The following is a 28,000-nucleotide window of genomic DNA, read 5'->3' as shown; positions in this document are numbered from 1 at the left end:
AGTCTCAGTCGCTTCACAGTCTGATGTGGCCGCAGAGAAACGGAGCGCAGCTTCATTTCTGCGGATTTTCTGATTCTGCTGAACGAACCTGCTGCTGGATCCGGATCGGTCCTGAGGAAGAGAGTCCGGACCAGGACCAACCGAACCGGACTGAGCTGGATCACAACGGACCTGGAATACAGAGAGACAGACAGAAAGACAGACAGGCTGCTTCATCCCCTGCGGAGCCGGCCGGAGTCTTCCTCCTCGGTAAGAACGGTTTTTATCACTCACTCACACACACACACACACACACACACACACACACACACACACACACACACACACATCGTTAACGTGTGGTCGTGTGACTGACCGATGCATGTGTGTGTGTGTGTGTGTGTGTGTGTCTGCGTGTGTGCCACTCCCTTCCATCCTCAGCTGCTCTGCCGTTAAATTTACCTGCGGACAAACATCACAGGTGATCAATAACAGCCTGGAATATGATTAGTGACAGCACACACACGTGTGTCATGTGTGATGTTGTACCGTGTGTGTGTGTGTGTGTGTGTGTGTGTGTGTGTGTGTGTGATGACAATGCCGGTGTAGTACAGGTGTGTTCCTGAGGCACAGATGGATCATGAAGGTCACACAGACATGAACATTATAAAACACAGTGAGGTCAGCTGATCAATACAAGATGATTATTGGTTTAAAATATTTCACACCACTGATGCATCAGTACGCCATAAAGAGTATTAATACCATGCTAATACTTCCTGTTCAGTACAATTGTCACAGAAGTCAAGAAGCTCTTTTGTTCTGTCTGAGAATAAATTCACCGCTGATCAATATTTAGTCCAATACTCTGACATCATCACAGTTACAGTTTGAGGTATAAAATACATGAAAACATAAAGACACTGTGGTTTTACTGTTTACTATAATTACAACAGAAATGTTGTAAAAATATGAATCTATTAGAATACGTATTATATATACTAAATGTATCAATATTACAGTTTTGGTGTATTTTGTCAGAGTAACAGGCCTGCAGCCCGCTGAACGACGGAGGAATCAACCAATAGATCAATAAATGGAATGTGAGTCTAAATCAAATGAGAAGATTCTGAGATTATCTGAAGTGTATTTTTCTTTTTCAGTCGATAATCGGACGTGTTTCTGTTGAATCTGACCTGAATAATCAGCAGGTGAAACACGCTGAGCTTCATTCACAGCGAGGTATCGTTACCTCATCGGCACCATCGCTACACGAGTACGAGTCCTGAAGGACGGTTCGATCCTCTGCGTCGATGTAGTGACTCCAAACAGAAGTCGGGGTCGCTGAGAACAAACAGGCTAAGCGAGGCAGAGCTGAGACAGGTCTTCGAATACTTAGTTTTCTGTTAGATTATGCGGTCAACAAAAAAATACACTCTCCCTACTCACCCCCTCTCCATCCGCCGCCGCTGTGAACGGGTGAATATATGCCCCTTCATTCATTCAATCACTGCTCTAACCACACCCCCCGTGACATGCGTGAAAGGTGTCAAACTGACAGCTGATGCCAACACAAACATATTTTCACATATAGTACCTACAGTCTAAAACACAGTATTCTGCAGAAATACTACAGTAATACTCACAGCAGACACGCTGTCCCTCTGAGACCTGACAAGACACGAATGAGCTGCTAATGTTCACACTACATGTGGTCTCTGGGTCTGGTGGGTTCTGGGTTTGGTGGTCTCTGGGCCTGGTGGGTTCTGGGTTTGGTGGTCTCTGGGCCTGGTGGTCTCTAGGCCTGGTGGGTTCTGGGTTTGGTGGTCTCTGGGCCTGGTGGGCTCTGGGCCTGGTGTGTTCTGGGCCTGGTGGTCTCTGGGCCTGGTGGGTTCTGGGTTTGGTGGTCTCTGGGCCTGGTGGGTTCTGGGTTTGGTGGTCTCTGGGCCTGGTGGTCTCTGGGTTTGGTGGTCTCTGGGCCTGGTGGTCTCTGGGCCTGGTGGTCTCTGGGCCTGGTGGTCCAGTCACATCGTTAAGCTCGTTTCATCCAAACGAGTCATAGAATCTGACTGAACCTTCACTGAGTTTCTGTGTTGACTGAACATCTTGTCTCGTTTCCTTCAGGATAATCTGACCCCGGATCAGTGATGCTGGCCCGTGTCTCGGTGTGTGTGTGACGTCTACGTGGACTCAGACCTGTGAGGCGGATCCAACATGGCGGCTGTGCCTGGAGCTTCGTCAGCGTTCGCGGTGTGTCTGTGTGTCATGCTGCTTCCTGCTGTCACCGGTCAGTTCACACACAGTCAGGTCATGTCTTCACTCTTACAGGACACAGCGTTAGCTTAGCTTAGCTTAGCTTAGCAGTCACAGAAGCTGGGACTCTGTGTGAAACATCAATAATCAGAATGTGATCAGCTGATCTGATCCTCTGACACAAACTGACCTGAGATCGGCTCAGAGTCAATATATTTCATGTTCTTCATTGATTTCTGTAAATATCTCTTATTGTGAATCTGATGCAGCAACACGTTTCACAGACTGAACGATGTGGAACGCTCCAAAAACACCTGTTTGGAACATTCCACAGGTAAACAGGCTGATTGGTCACAGGTGAGAGCATCATGATTGGGTGTGAAAGGGGCGTCCTGGAAAGACTCAGTGGATCACAGAGGATGGAGAGAGTTCACCACTTTGTGAACACATGAAGGATGAAGGAGATGAACACATGAAGGATGAAGGAGATGAACACATGAAGGATGAGGGAGATGAACACATGAAGGATGAGGGAGATGAACACATGAAGCTGCTGTCAGTGAACAGTTTGATTATTGATGATTGATTCTGGTTTAACTGTTACAGAGTCCAGACTTTAAGAATCAGGGTTTCACCCACTGTACAAAGTTAAGACTCTATAAAAATATGAAATATGAACTCTGAGCTGTGATTGGTCGACACTCAAACCAAATTTAACAGAACAGTAAACATTTTTCTACGAATGTCAGATTCTGTTTTCTGAGGCTTTTTTTGAGATTATCAGCGACTCGGCTCACATTCCTGTTTGTTCATGAGAGGTTCCTGCAATTAACTCATGACACACACACACACACACACACACACACACACACACACACACACACTGTCGTCAGCCAGTCTGCATCAGTTTTTGTGTTTTCGTTGTGATGTAGTTGATAAGACACACACACACACACACACACACACAATGAGAGGAAGGAGAGTGTGTGTGTGTGTGTGTGTGTGTGTGTGTGTGTGTGTGTGTGTGTGTTCACAGTAGACTAAACACTGAGACTCCTCCTGGCTCCAGCTCAGTCTGGGAGGGGTCAGTCAGATTCCTGTGAGGTGACACTGACCCCCCTCACAGAGCTGTGCAGGAGGCTCAGGTCTGCAGGACTCCTGGATCCTCCTGGATCCTTCAGTCCTTCCTGAGCTCTCACTCACTTTTCAGTCAGCGGGGGACGACGTTAAAACTTAAGAAACGTCTCCACCAATCAAAACTGTGTTAATCTGTTGCTAGGAAACTGCTGTCCATTGAACAGGAAGTGACTGTAGCATCATGAGCTCGGCTAACTTCCAACGATGCTGAAAGATGAATCTTTGTAGCGTTATGCTAAGCTAACTGACGTCCTGTACTCACTCAGGGATGTGATCAGGATGACTTCTGGTAACTGGAGGGAAGTCACATGATGCCAAATCTTCAGCCTGAACCATCGTTAAACGGCGTTCATCGGGTCGACCACATTCAGGCGTCTTCGTCCTCTCGCAGCAGCTTCTGACACGTGTAATCGGTACAAGACGACATTTTTGGATCTTCTAATAAAACTATTCACCAACATGCTGAATTTGATCTGTGAGCGTTAAGTCACAGGAACAAAAATCATTTTTATCAAAGTGATTCATCAGTAAGAGAAAATCAGATTCAATCAGAATCAACCTTTAGATTATTTTCGTTGAGTTTCATTATCGTCCTGAGGTGAGTCCTTGAGAAACTGGTTGAAACTTGAGTTGTGATGATTTTAACAGGCGCAGCGTCCATCGACCACCACGACACATGAACAGCAGCGGCTAACGTAGCATCTACGTACACCCGTCTCTAAACGTTAGCTTGGTTCAGTTAGCTAACAGTTACACCAGCAGTTAGTGGGTGTAAATATTTAGTAACATCTAATTGAAAGAACCAGTTTTTCAGCTGTAACTTGTTTCAGTTTAGTGATGATAAAACTTAACGTGTTAGCCTCATGCTAACATCAGTTAGCTAAGTAGTCTGTACTGGATTGAAAGTCCAGCTCAGCTGAATCCTCTGGCTGACGGTAAGGTGACAGACTGACTTTGAGCTCTGTGTTAGCAGCTGCTGAGCCAAAACCAGATCAGTGGCTAGCGGTTCTGTGGCACTAGCATTAGCATTAACTAGCAGAGCCGATAACTGTGCCGCATTCAGGGCTCATCCTCCAGCTCCAGCCTCTCTACCCGCGGACCCGCGAAGGGGGTTACCTGGGTTCATTTTCATTGGCCAACTGTTGTATTGAGTCTCAAACTGAGTATTTTTGTTTACTTCCTGGATCCTGAAGAGGAGTTTTAGCAGAGATCAGGACTCAATCGTTGGTAGTTGAACTGTGGGTTTGGTGTTGAGCACTGATGCCGTCTGGTGGAGCCCTGAGAGCTTTTTCTAGTTCAGTATCCACTTTTCTTTATGCATTTTACAAGTTTTTAGGAGTGTGTTTGTGCTGATAGACTCACAAAAACAATTTAGTGAGAAAGTGAAAATATTAAACAATCATAGGTCCAGCCCCCACAGCATCTGCTGAGAGACGTTCTGACCTTGGACGGATGTGGTGGATGGCCCTGATCCGGTGTGTCTGCTGGTCTGGTGTGAGGTTGATCTCAGGCACCAGCTGATGAGGGAATGTGTTTTCATGTGACGCCGTCGTTGAACAGCTGGTATTGATCACAGCTCAGCGCTCCGTCAGCGTGTTACTCTGCTGCTGACACACTTTGGCGTCGATCTGCTTTGTTGTCGTTCATCAAACCAAGACGTGGGCTGAGCAGCAGCTGCTGTTACTATGGCAACATGAAACCTCAGATCTTTCAGTAAGTGACTCAGCTGGTTTGTACAAACTGGTCTGATGTTAACGGCTAGAGTCTAAATGGAGGAAGCTGTCGCAGCTTATTAGCTGTGTGTCACCACGTGAAGCGCCTCCGTAAACTGCTCCACTACAGAGACCGGCTTCAGACGCTAACACAGCCGCTACCCCAATAACAAGCTAACTGACTGCTAACAAGCTAGCTAGCTCAAACAGCATTTCCTCTGCCTTTGTTGAATGACATGAGAGACAGTTCTCAGCACAATTGACTAAAAAGTCAGTGTATTCCAGCTTATTAGCATGAAAAGAGTCATTAGTTTGAGTTAAAATGAGCTCCACCTCAACCAACTCCAACAGGGACATCCTGCTGAGACATGAATGAGGAGACACCATGAGCTACAGAGACCAGAGACAAGAGGACAACAGACACAGAGACACAATGATCTAAAGACACCAGAGACAAGAGGACAACAGACACAGAGACACAATGATCTAAAGACACCAGAGACAAGAGGACAACAGACACAGAGACACAATGATCTAAAGACACCAGAGACAAGAGGACAACAGACACAGAGACACAATGATCTAAAGACCAGAGACAAGAGGACAACAGACACAGAGACACAATGATCTAAAGACCAGAGACAAGAGGACAACAGACACAGGGGACTGCAGTACTTTGAATACTTATAGTACATTTTTTTCCTTCTACTCACATACTTTTACTGCAGTAACATTTTCACTGACTTCCATCAGTTTTTGTTTACTTTGGTTTCACTGAATTGGTGAATTTTCCTCATTAGTTCCAAAACAAACTGATGAATCTTCGTCTTCAGGACGTTTGCTGGTCACGCAGACACGCTGCAGGTCACCTTTCCTTCAGATTCCATCAAACTCGAGCGGCCTGAGAGACGTGAGAAGGTCTTTAGATGCGATGTTGGGACATTGGACTAATAGCGGTCTTATAGGAGGACATCAGCAGCCTGAGGCAGCGCTGTCAGTCTTCATCGAGGCAGTGAGGCTGGTGTGTGTGCTGACTTTACTTGGACCTCGTTCACATGTACAGTGTGTGTCTGAAGACCTGATCTGGATCAGAGAAATCTCATGAAATCTCTGAGTCTCTGCTTCCATTTATGAGCTTCTCAAAATCTCATATCATCTTTTGTTATTCAGCCTTTATTTAAGCAGGTAGGTCCAGGTGTCCTCGTGAAGGGAGCTCTGGCAGCTTTACGCTGTTAGATATTCAGACGTGGACATGTTTGAAGACGTGAACGTTCTGATCTGATGGACATTAAAGGTTTGTGAGCGATCATATGAACATGTAGCATTTAGGTTCACCTGCCAAAGACAGCTAAAAGGTGTATTTTCAGACATGACGTCTGATGACAGAACAGAACCAATCAGTGACGTCCGTGAGAAGCTCACCACTCATCAATGGTTACATAAAGATTTACTCAAACCACTTTGCTCGTCTTTCTGACCTCATGGGGTCGAAGGCAGGGACGGACTGACCATCTGGCTTAGTGGGCATTTTCCCGGTGGGCCGACGTGCTATTTGGGCTGAGTGTCGGTCACTTTTTTTTTTTTTAAATATTGGTCTGACCGGCCCATATTACCAGACCGTTGATCAGCGGCCCGATTGACATTGGGCTGGTCCAATCACATCATTGACCACCAACCCCTTTCGCTTCGGTCCTGCCGGCGTAATGCATTCGGCAAAAAAAAAAAAAAAAAAAAAAAGTCAGAGCAAGAGTTTGTTCGTAACCGCCGACCGGCCCTTGACACACACTGGTCTGCGGCCCATAGGTTAGTTTCTTCACTGACACGTGACAGGGCTCATATCGCCCAATCATATCATGAAACACTTCCCCTCCTTTGAGTCGGTAACGTGATCTGTAGGATCTTCGAAAATGGAGAGAAAACGAAGAGGAGGTGCAGAGAAACTGGCTCTTCAAGCCAACGCTGCCAAATGCACAAAGGTGTGCGTTATCGAATGTGGTGGGCGGTCTGGTCCAAAACGCCAGGGCCGACTTCTTGTCCCAGACCGCCCCGGTCGAAGGTCAACAGCAACAGTTTGAACAGTTAAAGCATCAGTAACGGATCAATAACTGATCAGTGAACTCAATGAGCCCAGTGAGACACATCCAAGCTTTGTGTCTGCAGTCAAGACGTCACAGCCACGACATTAGGACCAGGACTGGTGACGTGGTGACGGACAGTGAGACAGTGGGACTCTTTGACCAGTGTCCAGAGTTAAAGGACGATTGTCCACACGTTGATCGTCGCTAAGTTCACGTCGTCTGTGTCTCACCTGAAACACACCTGCAGGGCTTCAGCTGGAGGACACAGAGTGCGCCTTCACGGACCTGGAGGGGGCAGAGCCTCACGGCGGGCTGACCAATGAGCTGCGAGGAGCGGTGCGAGACAACGGCACGATTCGCTGCGGCCGTGGCTCCCGCTGTTATGGATTGTGGGAAAAGAGACCAGACGGGGAAATACACCTGGTCAAGCAAGGTGAGACACACGCGCACACACACACACACACACACACACACACACACACACACACACTGTGAGTGTGAACGTCCGGATCAAACCAAACGTCTTTGTCCGTCGTCCAGGTTGCTGGACTCACACTGGCAACCAGCAGGAGTGCCGTGGCGACCGTTGCCTGGTAACAGCGACGCCCTCTCAGATACAGAACGGCAGCTACAGATTCTGCTGCTGCAGCCGAGACCTCTGCAACGCCAACTTCACCGAGGCCCCGCCCACCGCCCACACCCCCGCCCTGAGGGCGATGAAGACAGATGGGCGGGACAACAGGCAGACAGGTGAGGGGGTCGCTCCGCGCTCACCAATCACATGACATCAGACGAGCTGCGTCATTAGCGACACAGCTCAAACACTTTGTACTTTTAGAGGTTGTTGATGTTTGTTTCACTCGAGCTAACAGCTAGCTAAGAAAACAAGAGTGTCCACAGTTGATCTGCATGTAGGAGCTCGTCCAGCTGTGGAGACACGAAGTCGTGAAACATGCAGGTGAGCAGGAAGTACTCCACGTTCATCAGCTCTCCGTTGTTTTCGAGCGTTGGTGTGCTGTGAACAAAACAACCACCACACGTTTGTTCCTGGTACTCTTTGTTCTGTAGCATCTATGCTACAGATGACACGAGGTCACAGACCGGTCACAGCGCGTCTCGGTGGGCGTTCAGCCTCGTGTTCACCCAACACGCATGTCATCATCACCCACAGCTCACCAGCCAATGCGGCGGGAGGAGACAGCGCTCATCGCCCTGGTAACCGTTGCCATAGCAGCCATTGTCATCACAGCGTTGTTCCTGGGATACCGAATGATGAGAGGTGTTCACACACACACACACACACACACACATACAGTCAGGACAGTAATAATAATATTAATAATGATAATGAATACAAACTGTGTGTGTGTGTGTGTGTGTGTGTGTGTTAAGGGAAGAAGAAACACAGTCTGTCGGCTCTGGATGTGATGGAGGCAGCAAACACAGACGCTGCTGTCGACCTGGATACTCTGAAACTACTGGAGGTACACACACACACACACACACACACACACACACACACACACACACACACGAAAAAACATTGTTAGTCTCCATCACAAACCCTGAGGACATCATGACGTCATCCTGACAAGGCTCGTGATCGGAAGACGTCGTTTGACTGTGAGGAAATGAAACACTGGTGGACTGTCCCTTTAAGAAGAGGCGGGGCCATCGAGACAGAATGACCAGTTGAATTCAGAGTTAATGTGGACATTTAACATCTTTTCACCTGTTTTTGTGAAAGGACGTTCCTGAGGAACTCCACAAGGCCGTCTCTCTGCTTGTCTCTCACACCCTCTCCTTCCTCCTGGCAGCTGATTGGCCGGGGTCGTTACGGCACAGTGTTTCGCGGCTGTCTTAACGAGCGCTGCGTGGCTGTGAAACTCTTCACTTCAGCCAATCGGCAGAACTTTGCCAACGAGCGATCCATCTACTGTCTGCCGCTGCTGCAGCAACACGACAACATCGCTCGCTTCCTGACCGCCGACGAGAGGACGACGGCCGATGGACGACCAGAGTTCCTGATCCTCCTGGAGTTCTACCCACATGTAAGACGCCGAATAACCAACCAGGGCTCACGTGCATGTCAGCTGTCGTCTTCCAGTCACAATGGACTACATAAACAGGAAGTCACTTTGTTTCAGAAGCTAGCATAACTTCTGCAAAAACTAGTTTTAGAGGCTAACAGATAAATCTTTGTAAATGTAGATATCCATTTATTTCTGTCTGTGAGTCAGAAGTATTCAAGAACTTCATGAATACTACTTTGAACAAAGTGCTTTGAGGTTATTGTTGATGTTTTTCTGAAATATGATCCAAAACCTACATTTTAGCTGGACTGCTGTTCAGACAGATGTTTGATCAGGAGGGTGTTGGGTTATTGTGGCTGTAATGAACTCTGCAGCCTGTGGGGGGCAGCAGACGTCAGGGTGGTCTGAAGGTCCGTCGTCCATTAGTGATGTTATTGTGCTGAAGACGGCGCCTTCACTCCTACTTCCTGTCTGGAGCCACTGACCACGCACGCACGCACGCACGCACGCACGCAGACACACACACAAATTCACAAACTTAGACATAAACAATTGTAGGCCTTTTTTTTTTTGTTTAGCTTTTTGTTTATACCCCCCCCCACAGCCAGACAGTAATTACTAGCTTAAATGTCTGTTCACACTCTCACACACACACACAGACAGTATCTTACATCCATTCCTACGGAGAGCAGGAGATCTGGCCTTGCAGTGCATGATGGGTAAGGCACGGCGAGTTGAGTCTGTCCTGGGGGACGCAGCAGAATCACAAACTCAGATCAAAGTTCATCGTCTTTGAGCTTCTACTTCAACTCCTTTCAGCGCGCACGCTTCAGGTGTCACAACACGACGAGACGTCCACACATTTGTCAATAAACACGGTGTTTGACTCGTCCCAGGACTTTAACGGACACTCTGGACACAGACTTTAGTGCCTCAGTTCAAACTGATCCCGATTCAGATCCACTATTTCAAGAATGAACAATTTGACACGTTTTACTTTCTTCAGTGTGAATGAGCAAACTTACGTCGTCCTCTGGTGCCACACAAAGAGGAAACAAGTCTGTCTGTCTCTCTCAGGGCTGCCTGTCTCGCTACCTGTCTATCCACACTGTGGACTGGTCTACCTGCTGCAGGATGGCCCACGGTGTCACCAGAGGACTCGCCTTCCTGCACACTGAGCTCTACAGAGGAGGTATCATCATCTTTATTATTTCATTCTGTGCTTCCATCAAACAGCTGCTCGCTGTAGTTTCTATCAGACAAACTGGAGGACAAAGAGCATCTGCTGGGACTATTTTCAGCGGCGGATGAGTCCACATGTTTGTATGTGTGTCTGTTCATGGTGAAGGAACAACAGTGAGGCTCAGAGATCAATCAGCTGTGAGACGCTGAACCGTCGTTTTGGTCTTTTAATCAGATTTATTGATGAGATGAAGAATAAATAATCGTGTAGATGTTTTCATCTTTCCTGCAGATAAAGTCAGCTCATGTATAATTTACACCTGAAACTGTTCTGACCTCATAGGGAGAATTAAAAGATTAAAACTTTATTCACTCTCCCAAAGTGTTGCATGATGGGAGAATACTGCTGTAATCATTTTCCTCCAGATATGTCTCCACTGGACGGCTTCAAACTGGGATTTGTCTGCTCAGTTTTATGTTCTGTGATCCAGTTCAGTGCTGACCCCAGACCAGCCTTCTGCTTCTCTGCTGAAGCTTTAAAAATAACTTTGACCCTCAGCGTTCTGACGACCCACCGGCGGGATAAAGCAGAAGTTAGCTCTTTATCGTTCTTCACATTTATTCTCATTAAACAGAAAGCTCAGATTCTCATGAATCGACTGATTCAAACCACTTAAAGATCCAATCACATCAGGAGGCTCAATAAACACCAACAGCACACCAACAGCCATTTCTCACCGCTGACGTCTCAGTGATCCACAGATCGAAACCACTCTGAACAACCGATCTGAAGCATCCACAAAGGTCTGGGACATGCACTGCAGTGAAGACAGTTAGTCCAGAACATGAGAAGAATCCACAGAAACAGGTTTTCTCCTTCACACCAGCAGACGATGAGCTCGTCTCCTGTTTTAACTGTTAGAGCTTCTGGAGACAGATAGACCCTAACCCTGTCTCCAGTTCCTCTGTGGAGTCTCTGGTGTCACATGACACCTCATTTGACCAATCACGGTCTGCCATACAAAGCCTATCAACCAGAGTGGCCAGTGACAGTCTGAGTTGAGCAGAAGTGGCTCATTCTCTTCATCCATGTGAAGATGGAGCCAATCACAGCAGAGTTTAAAGGATTTCAGTTCTAAGAGAGAAATTACAGTTTGAAGTGACAAATACGGCCAAAAAATAGGTTAAATACCTTAAATATATATACAACTGCCCAAATGTATGCATGTTGATTAAGGCTGCCACAAACGATTATTTTTGCGATTGGTCGACTAGTCGGAGCACACGTAAATTGCAGCTTATCACACCAGCATGCAGCTGCTCTTATATAACATCTTTAGCTTCCAGCTTGAGGTGTTTAAGGTATGTGCTAACTAAAAATAAAGACAATTAAGATGATAGTTCATTCAACTTTTAATGAACTTTGTAGCAACAAACAATTCTTTAAATGTAGCATAAAGTGCAGCTGAGTAAAATAAGGACACAAAAATAAATACTTCATTTGTCTCTGGCATGAAACACAGCTACATTTTCAAGTATTGAATAGTACAAAATCAAATGAGGTAGGCACCTGAAACTAAGACATTATCCACAAAAATCAAGTTTTGGTCTCACTCAAATATATCAAAAGTGCATTTTGTGCTCAGTGCTCACAGCTGTATTCAACTGTGACTGTATAATCCAATCTACACACGGCTCCTGTTCATGGCCAGGAAAGTTAGCATCTCCATGTGCTGGAGAAAGGCTTGCTCTCTTTTCAATGTGTGGTCAGGCTAATGAAATCGTCGTCGTTAATGTTAACGTTTACAGCTATCAATGTAAGTAAGTAGCTCAATGTTTACGGTAATGTTAGCGGCTACCTTGCCAATTAGCTTAGCGAGACGACTGTCCCTCTTCGTCGTCAGAAGGTGAACCAGCCACGACGACGTGCTTCCTTTTCAGGCGCTCGTGCATCGCCGTCGTACTGCCATGGAAGACAAGTTCTGCCTCGCAGGTTTTGCATTGCACATGTTTGTCTTCTGTTTTGTGAAAATGACCCCAAACTTTAGAGCTCCGTTGCCGGGTAACCATGATACCGGTCAGGCAGTCCGGTGACATCACAGCTGACGCCGATTACCACTACTGTGCATGTGCGTCAAGGACAGAAGGCAGCCAAGGCAGCGGAGGGCACAGCGGCAGTTTTGAGAGAAAATCAAAGCTTCAAAAATAAAATTAAATAAATAAATAAATAAACGATGCGTCGATGATTTTGACAGTCGACGTAGTCGTGACTAGTTGACTAATCGTGGCAGCCCTGATGTTGATAAGTATATAGGAAGACGTCTGGATGCACCGTCAAAGAAAACATGAAAAATATTCACTTTTTACTGCACTTGGACTCGTGTAAAGCTCCATCCAAGTCTCAGATAAAGTATTTGTAAAAAATATTCAGATATAAATAAAAATCTTCTTCAGGCGCCTATTACTCGATGTCAGCAGCACAGCTGGGGGTTAAAGTTCACAGTGTTTCCTTTGAAAAGCGTCTAAAACCATGAAGTCCACATGGATCAGGAACAGCTGCCAGTTTACTTTGGTTTCAGGCTCAGTTGAACTGGACTGGACTGGACTGGACTGGACTGGACTGGACTGGTCTGGACTGGACTGGTCTGGTGTCCCAGCTGCTGACGTGCTGAAACTGGACTCTGTTCCTGTTTAAATCTGCTGAGCTTCCAGTAATGATGCTGTTGAATGTCAAACATGTTGAAGGCCAAAGTGACTCACTGCTCATGATGAAGGTAATTAACGGTCTCTGCTGCTCATTAAAACTCAGCAGGAAGTCCAGCTTCACGTGGGACGGCTCCCCCTGGTGGTGCCTCAGAGGCCTGTAGTCAGATCCAGGCTGTCAGATTTATTGTTGGGAGTTTGTTGCTGCTGACAGTGGATCAGCTGTTCCTCATTAAATCTGCTGATCAGCAGTGACTCACTGAGGATCACAGCTTAAAAAATGCTCACCTTCCATTTAAATGTGCACCACATCTTCACAGCAGCTGGCTGGCTGCCCTCTCATCCACGGGATCGGCGTCTTTGGTTTCCTCTGCAGTCACACTAAATCCAGCTGACGAGCTGCTAAATGAAGGACAGCAGAAACACCACCGACACACAGTTTTCACACCAACATCATGAGATGAACATCTCGTTATCTGGAGCAGACGTAGAACATGCCGGAGTCTGGACTTCATCCGCGTCCACGTCTTTGAATTGACTTTACGTTCAGTCACATGGCCTCGCGGCCTCAGAGCCACTGGCTCCAGTTATCGACTGAGGTGAATTTTATTGTGTCCTTATTGTTTCTTCACTTGTTTCTGTCTGGAAAGAAGACAGATCAGTTCTGCTGGTGATCAAACATTAAAACTCTTCAGATTATTAAAGAAATGAAGCTGATGATTCTGTGACAGATCCAGACCAGTGTGTCCTCTGTCTCCACTCAGACCAGTACAAACCAGCCGTGGCCCACAGAGACGTGACCAGCAGGAACGTTTTAGTCCGAGCCGATCTGTCCTGCGTCCTCGCCGACTTCGGTCTGTCCATGAGGCTGACGGGAAGCCGACCCTGTTGCCCTGGAGATGACGACACCATGGCCATATCTGAGGTCAGGTCATGTGACCGGGGCAGGCGGAGAGGTGATGATGATGATGGTGATGATGATGGTGATGAGGTGGAAGTGTTTCTGTGTGCGTTTGCAGGTGGGGACGGTGCGGTACATGGCTCCGGAGGTTCTGGGTGGAGCTCTGAACCTCAGGGACTGCGAGGCGGCTCTGAAGCAGGTGGATGTTTACGCCCTGGGTCTGCTCTACTGGGAGAGCTTCAGGAGGTGCTCACACCTGTTCCCAGGTGACACAACACCGTAACACAACACACACAGCAAACATACTTCATAGTGTACATATAACACAAATAACAGTGAGTCAAATCATACGTGACAGAAGTTTTCATGATATATAAACATGTCAGATCTGTTCCTGAATATAAAGGAAACGGTGGCCTGGTGGAAGCAGCACTCAGATATTTTACTGAGGTAAAAGTACCAATAAAACAACATGAAAATACTCTGATACAAGTCAAAGTTCTTCATTCGAAGTGAAAGGATGAACCAGAATCAGTATTGGCCAACATGTGAACACACAATGAGTCTGTACGAACAGACAGAACAGCGAAGGACAACAAAGCTGAACAAATAAAGGACAGAGGACAGACAGAGACTGGACATGTCTGCTGCAGTACACGGCAGGAAGATGGCGGCCTGGTCGGTGTCTCTCTGACTCAGCTCCTCCTCTATCTTCTGTCGATCTCATTGTTTTCTTGTCATTGATGTTCGTGGCTTCAGCGCAGCTTCACATCAGTCATTTCCTGTCTGCTGCCAGCAGTTTAGCTTTCTGCCTCCTGACCACCACGACGGGCTCTGGTACCACTTGTGCGGGCACAGGTACAGCTCTGTGTCTGCTGTTTGGTCGTACACGTTTCCTGAAGCGCCAGAGCTCCCAGCAGCCCTCTCAGCTCCTCATTCTGAGCTCAGAACTGAAGGTAGCTGAGCTGCTCCCAGGCTGTGGACCACTCTCCTGTCCCACATTAAGTCCTGTCCCACTGTTAAATAAATCAAATTTAATGACTCACCTTGTTTCTCTTGGTTTTAGTTTAGTTTTTTGGGTTTCCATTTTAAGCATTTCTCCCTATCATTGTGTTATTTATGTATAAATGCCTTTAATGTCTTATTCATCTTGTTTACTAAATGACTAGATAGTATAGTTGACAGGGAGGAATGCTAGTCATTGCTGCCCTCTGGTGGTCCCAGGTCATGATGTCATGCTAACAGATTGAGGCTAAAGCTAACAGGTCACAGGTCATGATGTCATGCTGACAGACTACACTCTACAGATAATAGCAGGGCCTGTGATAGCATAATGTAGCTGATGTGTATGTGTGTTTAGGTGAAGCAGTACCAGAGTACCAGCTGGCATTCCAGGCAGAGCTGGGGAATCATCCGAGCTTTGAGGAGATGCAGATCCTTGTCGCCAGAGAGAAATTCAGACCCAGATTCCCTGAAGCCTGGAAGGAGAACAGCCTGGTTAGTATTACAGCCAAAGTACATGGGGCATGGACGGCGTTACACACCGGCTGTAGCATGCCGGCTGCAGAGCTGCTACACTGACCACGGAAGCCGTGCATCACGCTGCTTATCTAATTTTAACATGGCCAGTCTATTTTTTTCCTTTATGTGCAGTGATGCAGCCGACCAACAGGTAAAACCTTGATAGAACTGACTGAAAAATGAGTCTGAGAAAAATGATGTCATAAAGACCTCATTGCTCCAGAGGCGACAAAGCAGAGCAGTCTTTGGGCTGTTTTTGCATTCCATGTTAAAATAATGTTCCGCAGAATGTTTGTGTAGTGTCTGGTCAATTAAAGAATATTCCTTTTGTTTTATTTTTCAATTTATTGTGATAGAACAAAATGAGAATTACCATGTACGTTGCATTGTAATCATTCAGGAAAAGTGCTGTAAATGTACTCATTTTGGGCTGTAGTACATAAGTAGACAGGTGTTCCATGACAGAGGTGACGACGGTAGTGCTCCATTGCTGACTTTGTGTAATTGTGTATGTGTTTAGGCATTGCGTTCATTGAAGGAGACGATGGAGGACTGCTGGGATCAGGACGCCGAAGCTCGACTCACCGCTCAGTGTGCAGAGGAGAGACTGTCTGAACTCACACTGCTGAGTACACACACTGCAATACACAACCACAGGTATACACAGAGCAGTACACAGCCACAGGTGTACACACAATAACTAAAGGACTGATCCTGATTTCGGTCTCTCTCTCAGGAATCTGTCTCACGGCTGCTGGCCTCCTCAGGTTCAGGGTTCTTCTGCTTCTTCCTACATTGAGGATTTGCAGGTGGGCGTGGTCAAGAATCTCCAGGGAGACAGCCACCCAGCATCAGTTGTCAAGACAACCACGAGTGGAGCTGAAGGTGCTGAAAAGAACAGAAACTCCATCAACTATGAACGGCAACAGGCACAGGTAAAAGGTCAATGAATGAGGAATCAAAAAACGTTAGTTTATGATGTTCATTCCTCTCTCTCTCTCTCTCTCTCTCTCTCTCTCTCTCTCTCTCAATCGGTCTGTCAGAGTCAGGCTCGGTCGTCCAGTTCAGACAGCAGTGTGCCTGCCACCACTGTCCAGGCACCTGCCAGCATCCTCTGCAGCATCTCTGAGTCTGAACACACCGGTAAGTCATACACAGTCTCTGGACACACGTTAATACTGGTGTGGAAGAAAACACATTACAAATGCAAAGAAGAAACAACTACCCACACAACCCACCGGCACCCCTCACCCGAATACTAAACTCATGCATTTAGAAAATCTTGAAACTTCAGATATTTGCTTTAACCGTTCCATTCATACTAACGTCCCGTCCTGTCAGCCTTTGAAACATGATTTTAACAGAAATGTCGCCACCATTGGACTAAAATTAGGTGTGGCATTTTGATGTGGATGGGGAAACTTAAGTAAACAATCTAAATACAGCCAGCAGATACACATTTGGCAAGTAATTAGCATTTTGACATTTATGTGAACTACTGTGGTCGTGTCCTCAGTAAGTGCTGTAACTGTCCCTGCTGTCCTCTAGGTGGTGCTGTTACCGGTGTCCCAGTCTGCCTGCAGCTGACAGAAGAAGACTTGGAGGCCACCAAACTTGACCCCAAAGAGGTTTTTAGTTTTCATTTGTTCTTATTTTTGCAGTTTCTCCCTATGAGCCAGTTTCAGACCGGTATGGTTTGAACATCTGTGTCTGTCTCTACAGGTTGATAAGAACTTGATTGAAACTTCTCATGAAAACTTGCTGGAACAGTCACAGAAACAGTTTGGTTCAACAGAGCAGCAAACAACCAACCTGCTTTACCATCAGGTACTACAAACTGCTGAGGTACCATTACTGTTACTACACACCAATGAGGTATTACTATTATTGAAGATACTTGCTACAGAGATTCAATACCTCTAAAACCTCACTGAATAGCTTATGTGGCTGCTACTGAATGTATGTAGTAACAAAGAATCTGCTCCTGTGGTTCATCTAGGCAAGCAAGTCAGCGTTAACTCTTCAGGGTGACCTGGGGGCTGTTGGTGGGGTTGAAACCTCTCCCCCCTCATCTATCCACCCCCTCCCTAAACAGCAGAACCTGCTCCAGAGGCCCACCAGCCTCCACCTTCTCCCCAAAACCAAGGAGACCTCCTCAGCGTCTTCTCGACTTATGATGGGAAAGCTGAAGTCAAACCATAGACAGGTACAGCAGGATATGATCTGATCTGGTTAGACTGGTCCTCCATCCAAAATCTCATTAAACCACCAATTACCAATCAGTCACTTTCTATAGACGTATTCACCTTATCCAGACAGTGGCACAGGTAGATTGTGGTACCAAAGCCCTGTGGCATCCATTTTTCTCTGGTGACCACTGAAGTTGTGAAAAGATTGCACAAAGGAAGTGGGACCTCTCTGGATCCTGCATGCCCCTTTCCAACTTGACCCAGCCTGTATTGGTTTCTGCAGCCCAATTTTCACAGTCCAGAAGATGTTCTGTTAATTTGCTCCCTGTTTAATCCAGAACTAATGAGATCTTTTCTACACTAGTTGATGCATTTTACACCACTAAAACTAGAATCCTGCCTCACTAACTCATCAGTGACCTCCTTCAAAGTCTTGGAAGTGATACCATTAATATCTTGCAGCGACTTCACTTACTTTTGCTTAAAGTTCAGTAGGGGGCGCCCCTATAGCTCAGTTGTGTGCCCCATGTATTAAGGCTGTCAGTCCTCTGCAGTGGCTGCAGGTTCAACTCCCACCTGCGGCTCATTTGCCGCCCTAAAAGCCCCAAAAAATAACTAAATTTTTTTAAAAAAAAGTTCAGTTAGATTCCAAGCTAATGAGCTATCTGTCAATGTAGCAACGCTGATGGCGGTGCTGCAGATGTATCTTTGTTCTGAGAAAGTTGTCGCTGCAAATGAGATCCAGTGCTATCACCTGAAGTAAATACTCCACTGTTGATAAAACTATATCACAACAGGAATAATCAAACCAATCTTGTCGTGAAGTGAACCAAAGCTCAGCCAGTTACTGGTGTTACTGGGGTCTAATCCCTATGCATCCTTACCCCGTGTTCCCACCAAACGCGATGTCGCAAGATCGCGCGACAAGATTACATACAAAGTCAATGCAAAGATGTATGGCAAGCCGTTCCTGCCAGAAATACGCCACATTCAGTCGCGTTTCAACTTCATTACGGCGTAAAAAACGCCGTTTTTTCAGATTTTACGCCGTTTTTTACGCCGTAATGCGCAAAAAGAACGCCGCTTTTTACGCCGTAATGAAGTCCTCCAAGAACGCGTGTAAAAAACGCCGTTTTGCGCATCAAAACGCGCGTAAAATACGCGCGTTTGTGCGCACCATAACGCGCGTGAAAAACGGCGTTTTCCTAGTATGATAATAATCTCCACCCTTCTTTTCTCTCAGCCACTGAACTTGAAGCGTCTGCGCCCAATCGCTGATCAAGACAAGCAGACCAAATCAGTTCAGCACAGATCTCCTTTGTGGCAAAGTTTGTCCTGACTTACCTTGTAGTTTCTCTTGTAGTTTTGGGTGATAGGCAGGAACACATTCCATAAAATAACTTCGTCGCCCTCTGCCATGCTTATTTATTTATTTATTTATTTATTTATTGGTCAATGCTTCTATGTTATTGTTGATTTTCACTGGTTTACTCCATGACCAATGGAGTGAAGAAGTGGTACAGTGGTTAGAGCTCAGGACTTTGAAACAGAGACCTTTTAGCTTACAGGTGCGAGTGGCATTAATTACTCGAATCCTTTGTATTGTATGTATTTGTTTGGATGTAAACCCACTGACTTTGCAGCCCTGTGTTAGTAAACATGGTGGCAGAAGCCTGTGTGTACTTGTACTTCCTCTCATTTCTGTCGTTGTTTAAACTCCCCTTCCATGCATTGTTAGGATATATAGACATATATTTTGGCTGCATATACATATACATACGTGTGTGTGTCTCCAGAGCTCTAACCACTGTACCACTTCTTCACTTCATTGGCCAGGGAGTAAACCAGTGAAAATCAACAACATAGAAGCATTGACCAAGAAAATGAAAATCAACAATAACATAGAAGCGTTGACCAATAAATAAATAAATAAATAAATAAGGGAGAGGACGACGAAGTTAATTTATGGAATGTGATCTGTGCTGAACTGATTTGGTCTGCTTGTCTTGATCAGCGATTGGGCGCAGACGCTTCAAGTTCAGTGGCTGAGAGAAAAGAAGGGTGGAGATTATTATCATACTAGGAAAACGCCGTTTTTTACGCGCGTTATGGTGCGCACAAACGCGCGTATTTTACGCGCGTTTTGATGCGCAAAACGGCGTTTTTTACACGCGTTCTTGGAGGACTTCATTACGGCGTAAAAAGCGGCGTTCTTTTTGCGCATTACGGCGTAAAAAACGGCGTAAAATCTGAAAAAAAGGCGTTTTTTACGCCGTAATGAAGTTGAAACGTGACTGAATGTGGCGTATTTCTGGCAGGAACGGCTTGCCATAAAGATGCGATTTGAGGCGTCATCGCGCCGGGCGATGCGCTGGACGCGATTGTGCGGCGCGATGGACGCGCTGGCCGCGAAAATCGCTCCCATCGCGTCGCGCCATCGCTTCATCGCTCGAGTTGAAATAATTGAACTTTTGCGGCGAATTCGCATGAAGACGCGCCGCGACAGCCTATCAGCGTTAAGATCGTCAACGACGTGCTGGCGTACCGACGTCCTGGTGTTCCCTCGCCGCGCAAATCAAACCGCCAGAAACAATGGAGGAGCAGATAATTGTTGCCGTCACCGCTCACCCAGAGCTGTGTGACAGTTCCTGTCCCCTCTACAGGGTCAGGAACAAGACAGACCAGGCCTGGGTGAGCGTGAGCGAGGTGTATGGACTATGGTGGTTAGCGATGGTGGTTATCTCAGCCATGGTCGACGAGAGAATGAATGGCGGAAGAAATGTTGTTGTTTGGGCGCGCTCGTTGCGCGACGCGATGCTGCGACAAGGCGTTTTTTTGCATATTGGACCAGCATCAAAACCGGAGCGTGTAGCGCGACGCGATTTCATTTGACGCGCGATTAAATCGCTTTCATCGCGTTCGGTGGGAACACAGCGTTACACTCGCTCCACTTCAGACAGATTCAGATCACTGAAGTGAATCAAGACTCAAAAGAATTATGGAATATTTCTCATCCAATGAAATCTCAGCAGGTTACGTGTTATGACCTTGAAGATGTTATTCTGATATTCTGATTCTCAAGCATGGAATCTTTAGCGTGGGTTGTCAAATACAATTGTGAAACAAGATCAAACTACTATACAGCCATCTGTAGCCTAAAATTTTGGTGAGTCAAGGGGTTACATTGGCTGATCCTGTTAACCAACCAATTGATCAAGTTCAAGTCCTCACTGTGTAAGTCTGAAGCAGAAGATTATTATGAAATTGTTAGTTTAATTGTATCACTAATTCAGAATGTACTGTATTTCAGGTGGAAACAGGTGTTGCTAAAATGAACACGGTAACAGTTGCCACGGCTGTAGAGCCCCACCTGGTCACCACGGTGACTAACAACACCAGCATGAGAGGCAGTACTGCAACTGGGACCAAAATCCACCCAATAATGGTTGTTGCCAATGGCTACAGTGCGGGTGCCCCCACCCTGGTGACAAATGGAATTTTAGGAGGTGGTCGAACCAATTTGGCAGGGCCGCAGCTGGAGGACGACGACAAGATGGTGAGAGGGATAGCCGGAGGAGAGGACAACTGTATGAACCTGCTCAACTCCAGTCCTGATGAGCATGAACCACTGCTGAGAAGGGAACAGCCACCTGCTGAGAGCGAACCCATCCCTCATCCTCACCATCATCATCAGTCACGACCTGGAAACATCCTGTCGGGACGAGGCTCAAACTCCAACAACAACAACAATAAGATAGCGTTGGGGTCAGATGTCAAGATCCAAGGTTTAGAGGTTGAACCTGAAAGGATGATTGGCTTAGAGGTCAGTGAGGGAAGGGGCATCAACAGTACTAAATCTGAGCCACACCTGGCAAGTCAGCGCAGCAGTGGATCCCCTGCTAATGCTTCAGGTTCAAATCTGGAAAATAAAATTCTGCTTTCTGCTCCAGCAGGAAGCACTACATCTGGCCATGTCCAAACACTACAGGACCCTTGCACTGGCCAAGATAGAGGTCAAGGCTCAGGTCCAGGCCCATGTGTGCCGAGAGCCCCTTTTGCAGAGCCACTATTGACCACTCAATCTACCAGAGGCCCAAAGGCTGATCTGGTCCATTCTATTGCCTCTGCACTTATCCCAGAGTGCAGAGATCCAGAAATTCAAGTCCCAAAACCCTCAGATCCAGAAGCTCCAGTTGTGAATCGAAAAGCTTCACCTTTGGTGGTCCCAGCATCAGAAAATCCTGTCCCACAAGCTACAGCTTTGGAATCTCAAGATTTAGAAACCGCAGCTCTTGCAGATGCTGCAGTCCCAGAAGTTTCAGCTCCACAAAGTCCAACCTTAGATCCACAAACTCCAGGTCTGTTGCAGACCCAGATGAGACTGGCCAAAGTCAAGAGGCCTGAGCGTCCTTGTTCCCTGGATCTGTCTTCATCATGCATCTCATCAGGTGAGCCAAGATGAAATGCTGAATTACTTTCGTTTTCTAGTGCAGTGCTATTCCTTCAGTTGAACAGGGGTCAAAATACTAGGTTCAAAATTTTAAATGTTGAACTCCAATTCAAAGATATTAGTCAAGGTCAAAGATGTTGTTCCTAGGAAAGAAATGCTGCTTCCTATGTTTTCATTAATTTCATATGATCCTCTCAGCTGTCCTCACAATTCAGTGAAGGGTCTGACGGTCTTTAAAACTGCAGTTACCATATGCGACAGTGATACTGCTTCTTCCTGTCTTCTCAGGAAGTCTTCCCTTGTGTTTAAGGAAAAATTACACCTGTTCAAGAGGAATCATCATTAGGAATCATCCTCCAAGGACCATGAATATCCAGTTTTGTAGTCAAACTTGTGCAAAGGCCTAGATGTCTTGCTCTGGACCAAATTGGTGGATGGAAAAACCAATAAATGTTACAAGTACCAATGGTGCTGGACACATCATACAGACCTTCACCAAATGTCAGCTACAGATTCCTAACATTGGACGAGTGGTGCACAATGGCCTGGTGTGTCAAGGCTCTGTGTGGGCTCAGTCAGACCAGCAATCTTAGACAAGAAATTGAAATTGAAATTGCCATGATCAGTGCAGTCCCACACAGAAGCAAAGTATATCTGCACAGATCCATACAATGAACAGCAAATTTGTGCCAGTTACCAATTGCAGATGTTAAAGTCTAGCGGTCTAATCTGCTCACAAAAGAGATGCAGCATGGTCTGCAGACAGCTGTGACATTTGATTATACAAATATAAATTAGCAACCAAGCCAATTAGGGTCTATTGTACCTGGCTAGTTATTCCCAGCAAGCCATCATGTTCCCAGTTACCTCTGCAGCCACAGTGGCACACCAGCTAGCCCCGCAAGTAGTGACGATGCCACCGTCTGACACCACATATTTAGAAAGGACGCCCAAATTAATTTTAACCTCTGAGTTTGGCTCCACTTCAAATAGGGCAAAAGTACCATAAAGTTACAATACTAAGTTTGCATTCAGTGGCATAGAGAGTGTGAAACAGTACAAGCTCCTAAAACATTATGGTTTTGACACCGCTCATACAATCTACCTGTAGTTTTAATTATCGATGGGTATGAATACAGGCATTCATTTTCTAATGTTTTTTTGCTCTTCCCCTTAGATGATGTTTCTCTGATAGAGAATGGCAGTCTGAGTGCTTCAGGAGAGAAAATAAAACGTCGCGTCAAGACTCCATACACCCTGAAAAAATGGCGTCCAGCCTCATGGGTCGTTTCCACGGATACAGCTCTCGACCTGGACTTAGAGTTCAACAACAGTGGTAGTAGCAGCAGCCAGGCCCATTTCACTTCTGGTCCTCATGGAGCAGGAAATATCGGCATCCCCAAAATCAATCAGTCAAAATCCAGCATGGCTGTCTTTTTGGTTGGAGGTGGAGCCACAGCAACCACAACCTCCGAGCCTGATGGAATGACCTGCTTCTAAAATTGCTTATTTAAGTTTTCTTTTCTTAAAGCAGATCAGATTCATTTTTCACTTCTTTGTCTTCCTTCTCTTTTGTTGTGGAAAATCAAGGTTACTGTCTGCTGCATCAGCCTCCCAAGCACTGAACTGACATAACACGAAATCAGAGGCACAGGAAATGACCCGCAGTAAAGAGTTTTTGAACAGAAGTCACAAAACATGAGATCAAACAGATTACAGGAGCTGTTTATAAAATTTCAGAACAGAGAGTTGGGATTCAGATTTCTTGGTACATCCTTCCTTGATTCAGCTGGACTCTTTTTGAGGGATTGCTGCCGATGGGCTCAGTTCCGTGACAAGTTGACATTGGACTTTCAGCTTTGACCCTGCCTGTGTAGCGCAAATGCCCAAGATGTTCAAAATGTACTTGTGTTGGTGGTAAACTGTGGGGATTCTGTAACTTCTCAATGAGTGTGACGAGGCTTGTGGTTGTGGGTGTGGTCAGTTCATAATGTGTGTGGCCTTGGTATCGCAGTAACAATATTGCCCAGGAGCTGAAAAATCTCTGCTGGTGATTTTGTGAAGTTTGTTTCTGGTAGACTTTGGTCCAACAGGCTCACCTGTGGCTCGTAGATGTGGCCTTCAGAACCCAAATATTTGTCCTGTTTTGTCCAGCTGGTGAACTGAGGGGATTCCCTTGCTTCTTGTCGGTCCCTGTTGCAACAAGTCTTGTCGATAGTGGACATGGTCAGTTGCTTGTGAATATGGCCTCGATCCTACATGAGGACTGAAATTTACCAAGGCTTCAAAATGTCTTTAAGTTAATAGTGAAGCTAAGGAAGATCCTTTCTGGTTGATATTTGGACTCCTGCTATGACTCATCTTGTGGCTCGTAGAAGTGTCCAATGGCTAATCGTCAGATTGAGTCAAGTTCGTAGTCATACTTTGTAAGCACTTTAAACAAAGTTAGTGTTATTTAGAGAACTAGCAAATCGTATAAAGGAGACCTCGTGCAATTACACTAATATGAGTGACACTATTTTAGAAAATTCTTCGTTGTATTTGCGTTTCTTGTGTCTTACAGTGTTTTGTATGATTTGAAGAAGGATTTTTGCTTTGAACCTTTATCCTTGCTATGCAGTCAGCTTATGATGCCTCCTCCTGTTGAAAATGTCTTTGGCTCAGATTTATCAACAGATTGACAAAAGCATTCTTGATGGAGGATCTTTATTCTTCTAATTTGCACTTTCTTTTATGAAGTAGTCTTAACTTCCTTGTGAGGTCTGCTGTGATGGCCGTGTTAGAGCTGGAAGGATGGAGGAAGTTGGAAAGCAAAAGAACATTTGGAGATAGGAGAAGAAATGGAAGGAGAAATAAGCCACGTTGCTCCCGAGTTCATCAAACCATCAGCCTTGTGACCTGTGTGACTTTGGCCACGTACAACCTCCTCAGGTACCCATACAACACTAATGTAAAATGAGGCGCTCACTTTTTTCTTGTTATTTAAAGATGAGCAGAAGATCAAGAGAGAGGAAAACCTGTCTGAACTGTCAGAAGAAAGAAGGTGAAGAACAAATTTCATCCAGTGGACAAAATAGGCCTTTGAACAACTCCAAAGCTGTCTTATTTACATGTTGTATTGTGTTAGTCCCGAGTCCACCCAGAGTTAGTGGGATTTTGATTGTAGATTTAGGACAGAGCTTCAGACTAAATGCTGATCTGATGGTCGAACAATTGTTATGTTGAAAAGTAACTCAAATTGTGAATTAAAGATGCTCTGCTTTGGACTTTTCTGTAAACCTGCAGACGTCTTCTCATCATAATCCAGCCCTCGAAAGCAGCAGTTCTTACCTCTTGACACTTGGGGTTGCCAACATGCACCGCTGGTCTAGTAAATTCAGTTTATAAAGGATCTGCAGCACTTTATTTTAGCATATCATAATATAAGTTGGTCCAACGTTTTTGCCATCCAGCAGGTGTTATAGATGCTGAAAATTAGTACTTTAAGTTTAGGTTAAATGTAAGCAAGTGATGGTCAGTGTATGAGAGACGCTATATTTTATTATTCACAAGGTATGCATTTAGTGGTAGTAGCTGTAGTGGAAAATGTTTTCATTGTCAGATTTTCCGAGTAGACTTTGTGGTGACATTTTTCAAACTAAAGAAAGTGGTGGTGGTGGTGAAAGCACCTTGGACCGATTAAACAAATTGTTATCACACCCGTAACAGCTCCTTTAAGTTTTTAACATTTAGTAAACCTCATGCACTTTAGTTGTTTTCTGTAAATTTCAGAATAGCTTTTCTTGTTAAGGTATTAAGGTTAAAAATAATGCAGTTTTCTCTGTCCTCTTCCCAACCACACTGTAAACAACCACATATTGTCATACTTTATTGCATTTTAAGATGCCTTCAAAAATGTATTTTTTTTGTTGTTGTTGTTTTTGTATTTTGTACTGTTTCTACGTTTTTAGATATGTGTACATATGGATGTGTGCTGGGAATGATTCGTTTTACATGAAATTTGTGAAGGCTGATGTTATCTGGCCCAGAGCTAACTGTACACTAGTTCAGGAGGCTAACTGTAAAAGCAGAATGCTATACACCAGTTCCAGGATGCTAACTATTTTCTGCAACCAAGAATAACCTCAATGAATTTTATTCAATAGATAATAGGTCAAACAATTAGTTCCCACACACAGAATGTGGGCCTGGTTGTTAGCTAGTTTTTGTTTAGCTAGCTGTTTAGCTTACTCTGGTTTAGCTAGCCCTGGTTTAGCTTGCTCTGGTTTATGAAGTGTCTCACTATTTCACGGTATCTCAGAATGATTTGAGAACTTCATGTGTGTTCAGACTGAATGTGGAACAAATTTTCACCTCACATCATTCAGGTGAATTTAGCCCGCCAGAGTGTTTTTGTAGTCTTCATTCACCCCCAAACAGTCAATATATGACATCACAGATTTTAACTTGCAATGTACAACGAGCGTGTTTGTGCTTGGGACTCCTTAAAAACTTGGTATGAAATTCACACACAGTGTCGTGTACCTTCTTTTTGGATAAGCTAACAAATCCATAACCTAAAAAGTTGTTTATCAACCTAATCTTTGCCTTAACTCTAAGACTAAACCTACAGGATGGCTAACCCCTAACTGTACCTTCAAACAGAGATAATTTTTAGACTTTTACTCTTTACTGCTGACTCAGCTGATTGACCATCATGACTAGAAAATATGTCCAGCTTAACAGTGTTACCCCCCCTCTGATCACATGGACTAGCCATAGTTTTATGGAGTCCCTTTTGTTTTCACTTCAAATCTCGTTGTCAGACATTTTTTGACATTTTCGTCCATTTTCACTGAGTCACAGATTTGGAATAAGTGTGATTTTTTTAACTGAAGTGGAAACATTTTCAGCTCTGATGGCTTTTTGCCTCAATTCAGGCATATTTGCATCCACGCCTATCTTTGCTTTCACTTAATATTCAGTCACATTTCCTCTAACATTTGTTGTGTCTTGACTGTGAGCACACATTTAGCTTTCTGCTGACTGGTTCAGGGTGAAGACAAATAGAATCAGTTCAGGGTGAACTTTCATGTTGGTGATGCAAACACTGTACTGAGAATGTGCCAGAAAGCGTCATACACTGGTGGGTTATCCCTTTAAAGTCATTTACTGTAGTTTATAGTTATCATAATGCTCAGTGAATAGAATCTATGCCTACATGTCATCTGTTACTACATTTAGCCTCTTGCATGAAATATCAAATCACTAAAAACATTATTTCTGATGTGTCTTTAGCTGTCAGAAGCTCATAAACTGTAGATATGTTTTTTAAACTCAGCCTGATCATATCCTAGTTACTGTATAATATTTTAGACAGTACACATGCAGTACAAATGCAGGATGCGGAGTCTCTGCCACGGCTAGAAGTGTATATTGTTGATAAAAGACCTGATATTTCACTCTAGTTTAACTGCTGTATCCCTCTGGTTCCTGATTATTCTGGGATATTTGCATTTCCCTGTCTGTTGTCAAATATATTGTCTATGTCTTTGGTTATCCATGTGCATTCATGTATGGTAGTTTCAACCTTTCAATAGTGTAAATACTCTGTATACATTATTACACCTTCTATACTTTCATATGGGACCAATTACCACTGCTGTATACTGTTAGTGTTGTATTCTGCAAGCTCAAAGATAACAGTCCTTATGGTTAACACACAGTACTCACACAAAGCATGTTGAGCAGTCCTTCAGATAATTGGTCAGTTTTGGTGGATCATACAAGTGTTTCATGTTGTTATTCCATACATGAAAAACATCCTAAAAATATCACAATCTTAAGTTTTTCATTGAATAAAGTGCAGAGGATTCATCACTT

General features: G+C 45.1%; 1 protein-coding gene across 3 annotated transcripts; it reads left to right on the top strand.

Annotated features, from left to right (window-relative positions):
- Positions 1–27,998, top strand: LOC143330078 (bone morphogenetic protein receptor type-2-like). 3 transcript variants are annotated; one of them, XR_013077929.1, is made up of 20 exons: positions 1–249; positions 2,104–2,266; positions 7,407–7,592; positions 7,700–7,909; positions 8,331–8,438; positions 8,552–8,643; positions 8,977–9,210; positions 10,270–10,384; positions 13,842–14,002; positions 14,097–14,244; positions 15,339–15,475; positions 16,020–16,156; positions 16,236–16,434; positions 16,543–16,642; positions 17,048–17,127; positions 17,222–17,344; positions 17,499–17,705; positions 20,999–22,136; positions 23,316–25,564; positions 25,631–27,998. XR_013077929.1 is itself a non-coding variant. In XM_076746259.1 (19 exons), the coding sequence occupies exons 2-19, from the start codon at positions 2,194–2,196 to the stop codon at positions 23,636–23,638; spliced, it is 3,753 nt and encodes a 1,250-aa protein (XP_076602374.1). In that variant the 5' UTR covers positions 1–249; positions 2,104–2,193; the 3' UTR covers positions 23,639–27,998. The 3 variants fall into 3 exon arrangements, 2 of the variants coding, with proteins under 2 accessions (XP_076602374.1, XP_076602373.1); XM_076746259.1 differs by having other exon boundaries at positions 17,222–17,326; positions 23,316–27,998; XM_076746258.1 differs by having other exon boundaries at positions 23,316–27,998.
- The last annotated feature ends 2 nt before the right edge of the window (positions 27,999–28,000 follow it).

This window comes from Chaetodon auriga, chromosome 13, assembly GCF_051107435.1.
Source record: "Chaetodon auriga isolate fChaAug3 chromosome 13, fChaAug3.hap1, whole genome shotgun sequence".
Taxonomy (NCBI): domain Eukaryota; kingdom Metazoa; phylum Chordata; class Actinopteri; order Chaetodontiformes; family Chaetodontidae; genus Chaetodon; species Chaetodon auriga.
This window is presented reverse-complemented; position numbering and strand designations above follow the sequence as displayed.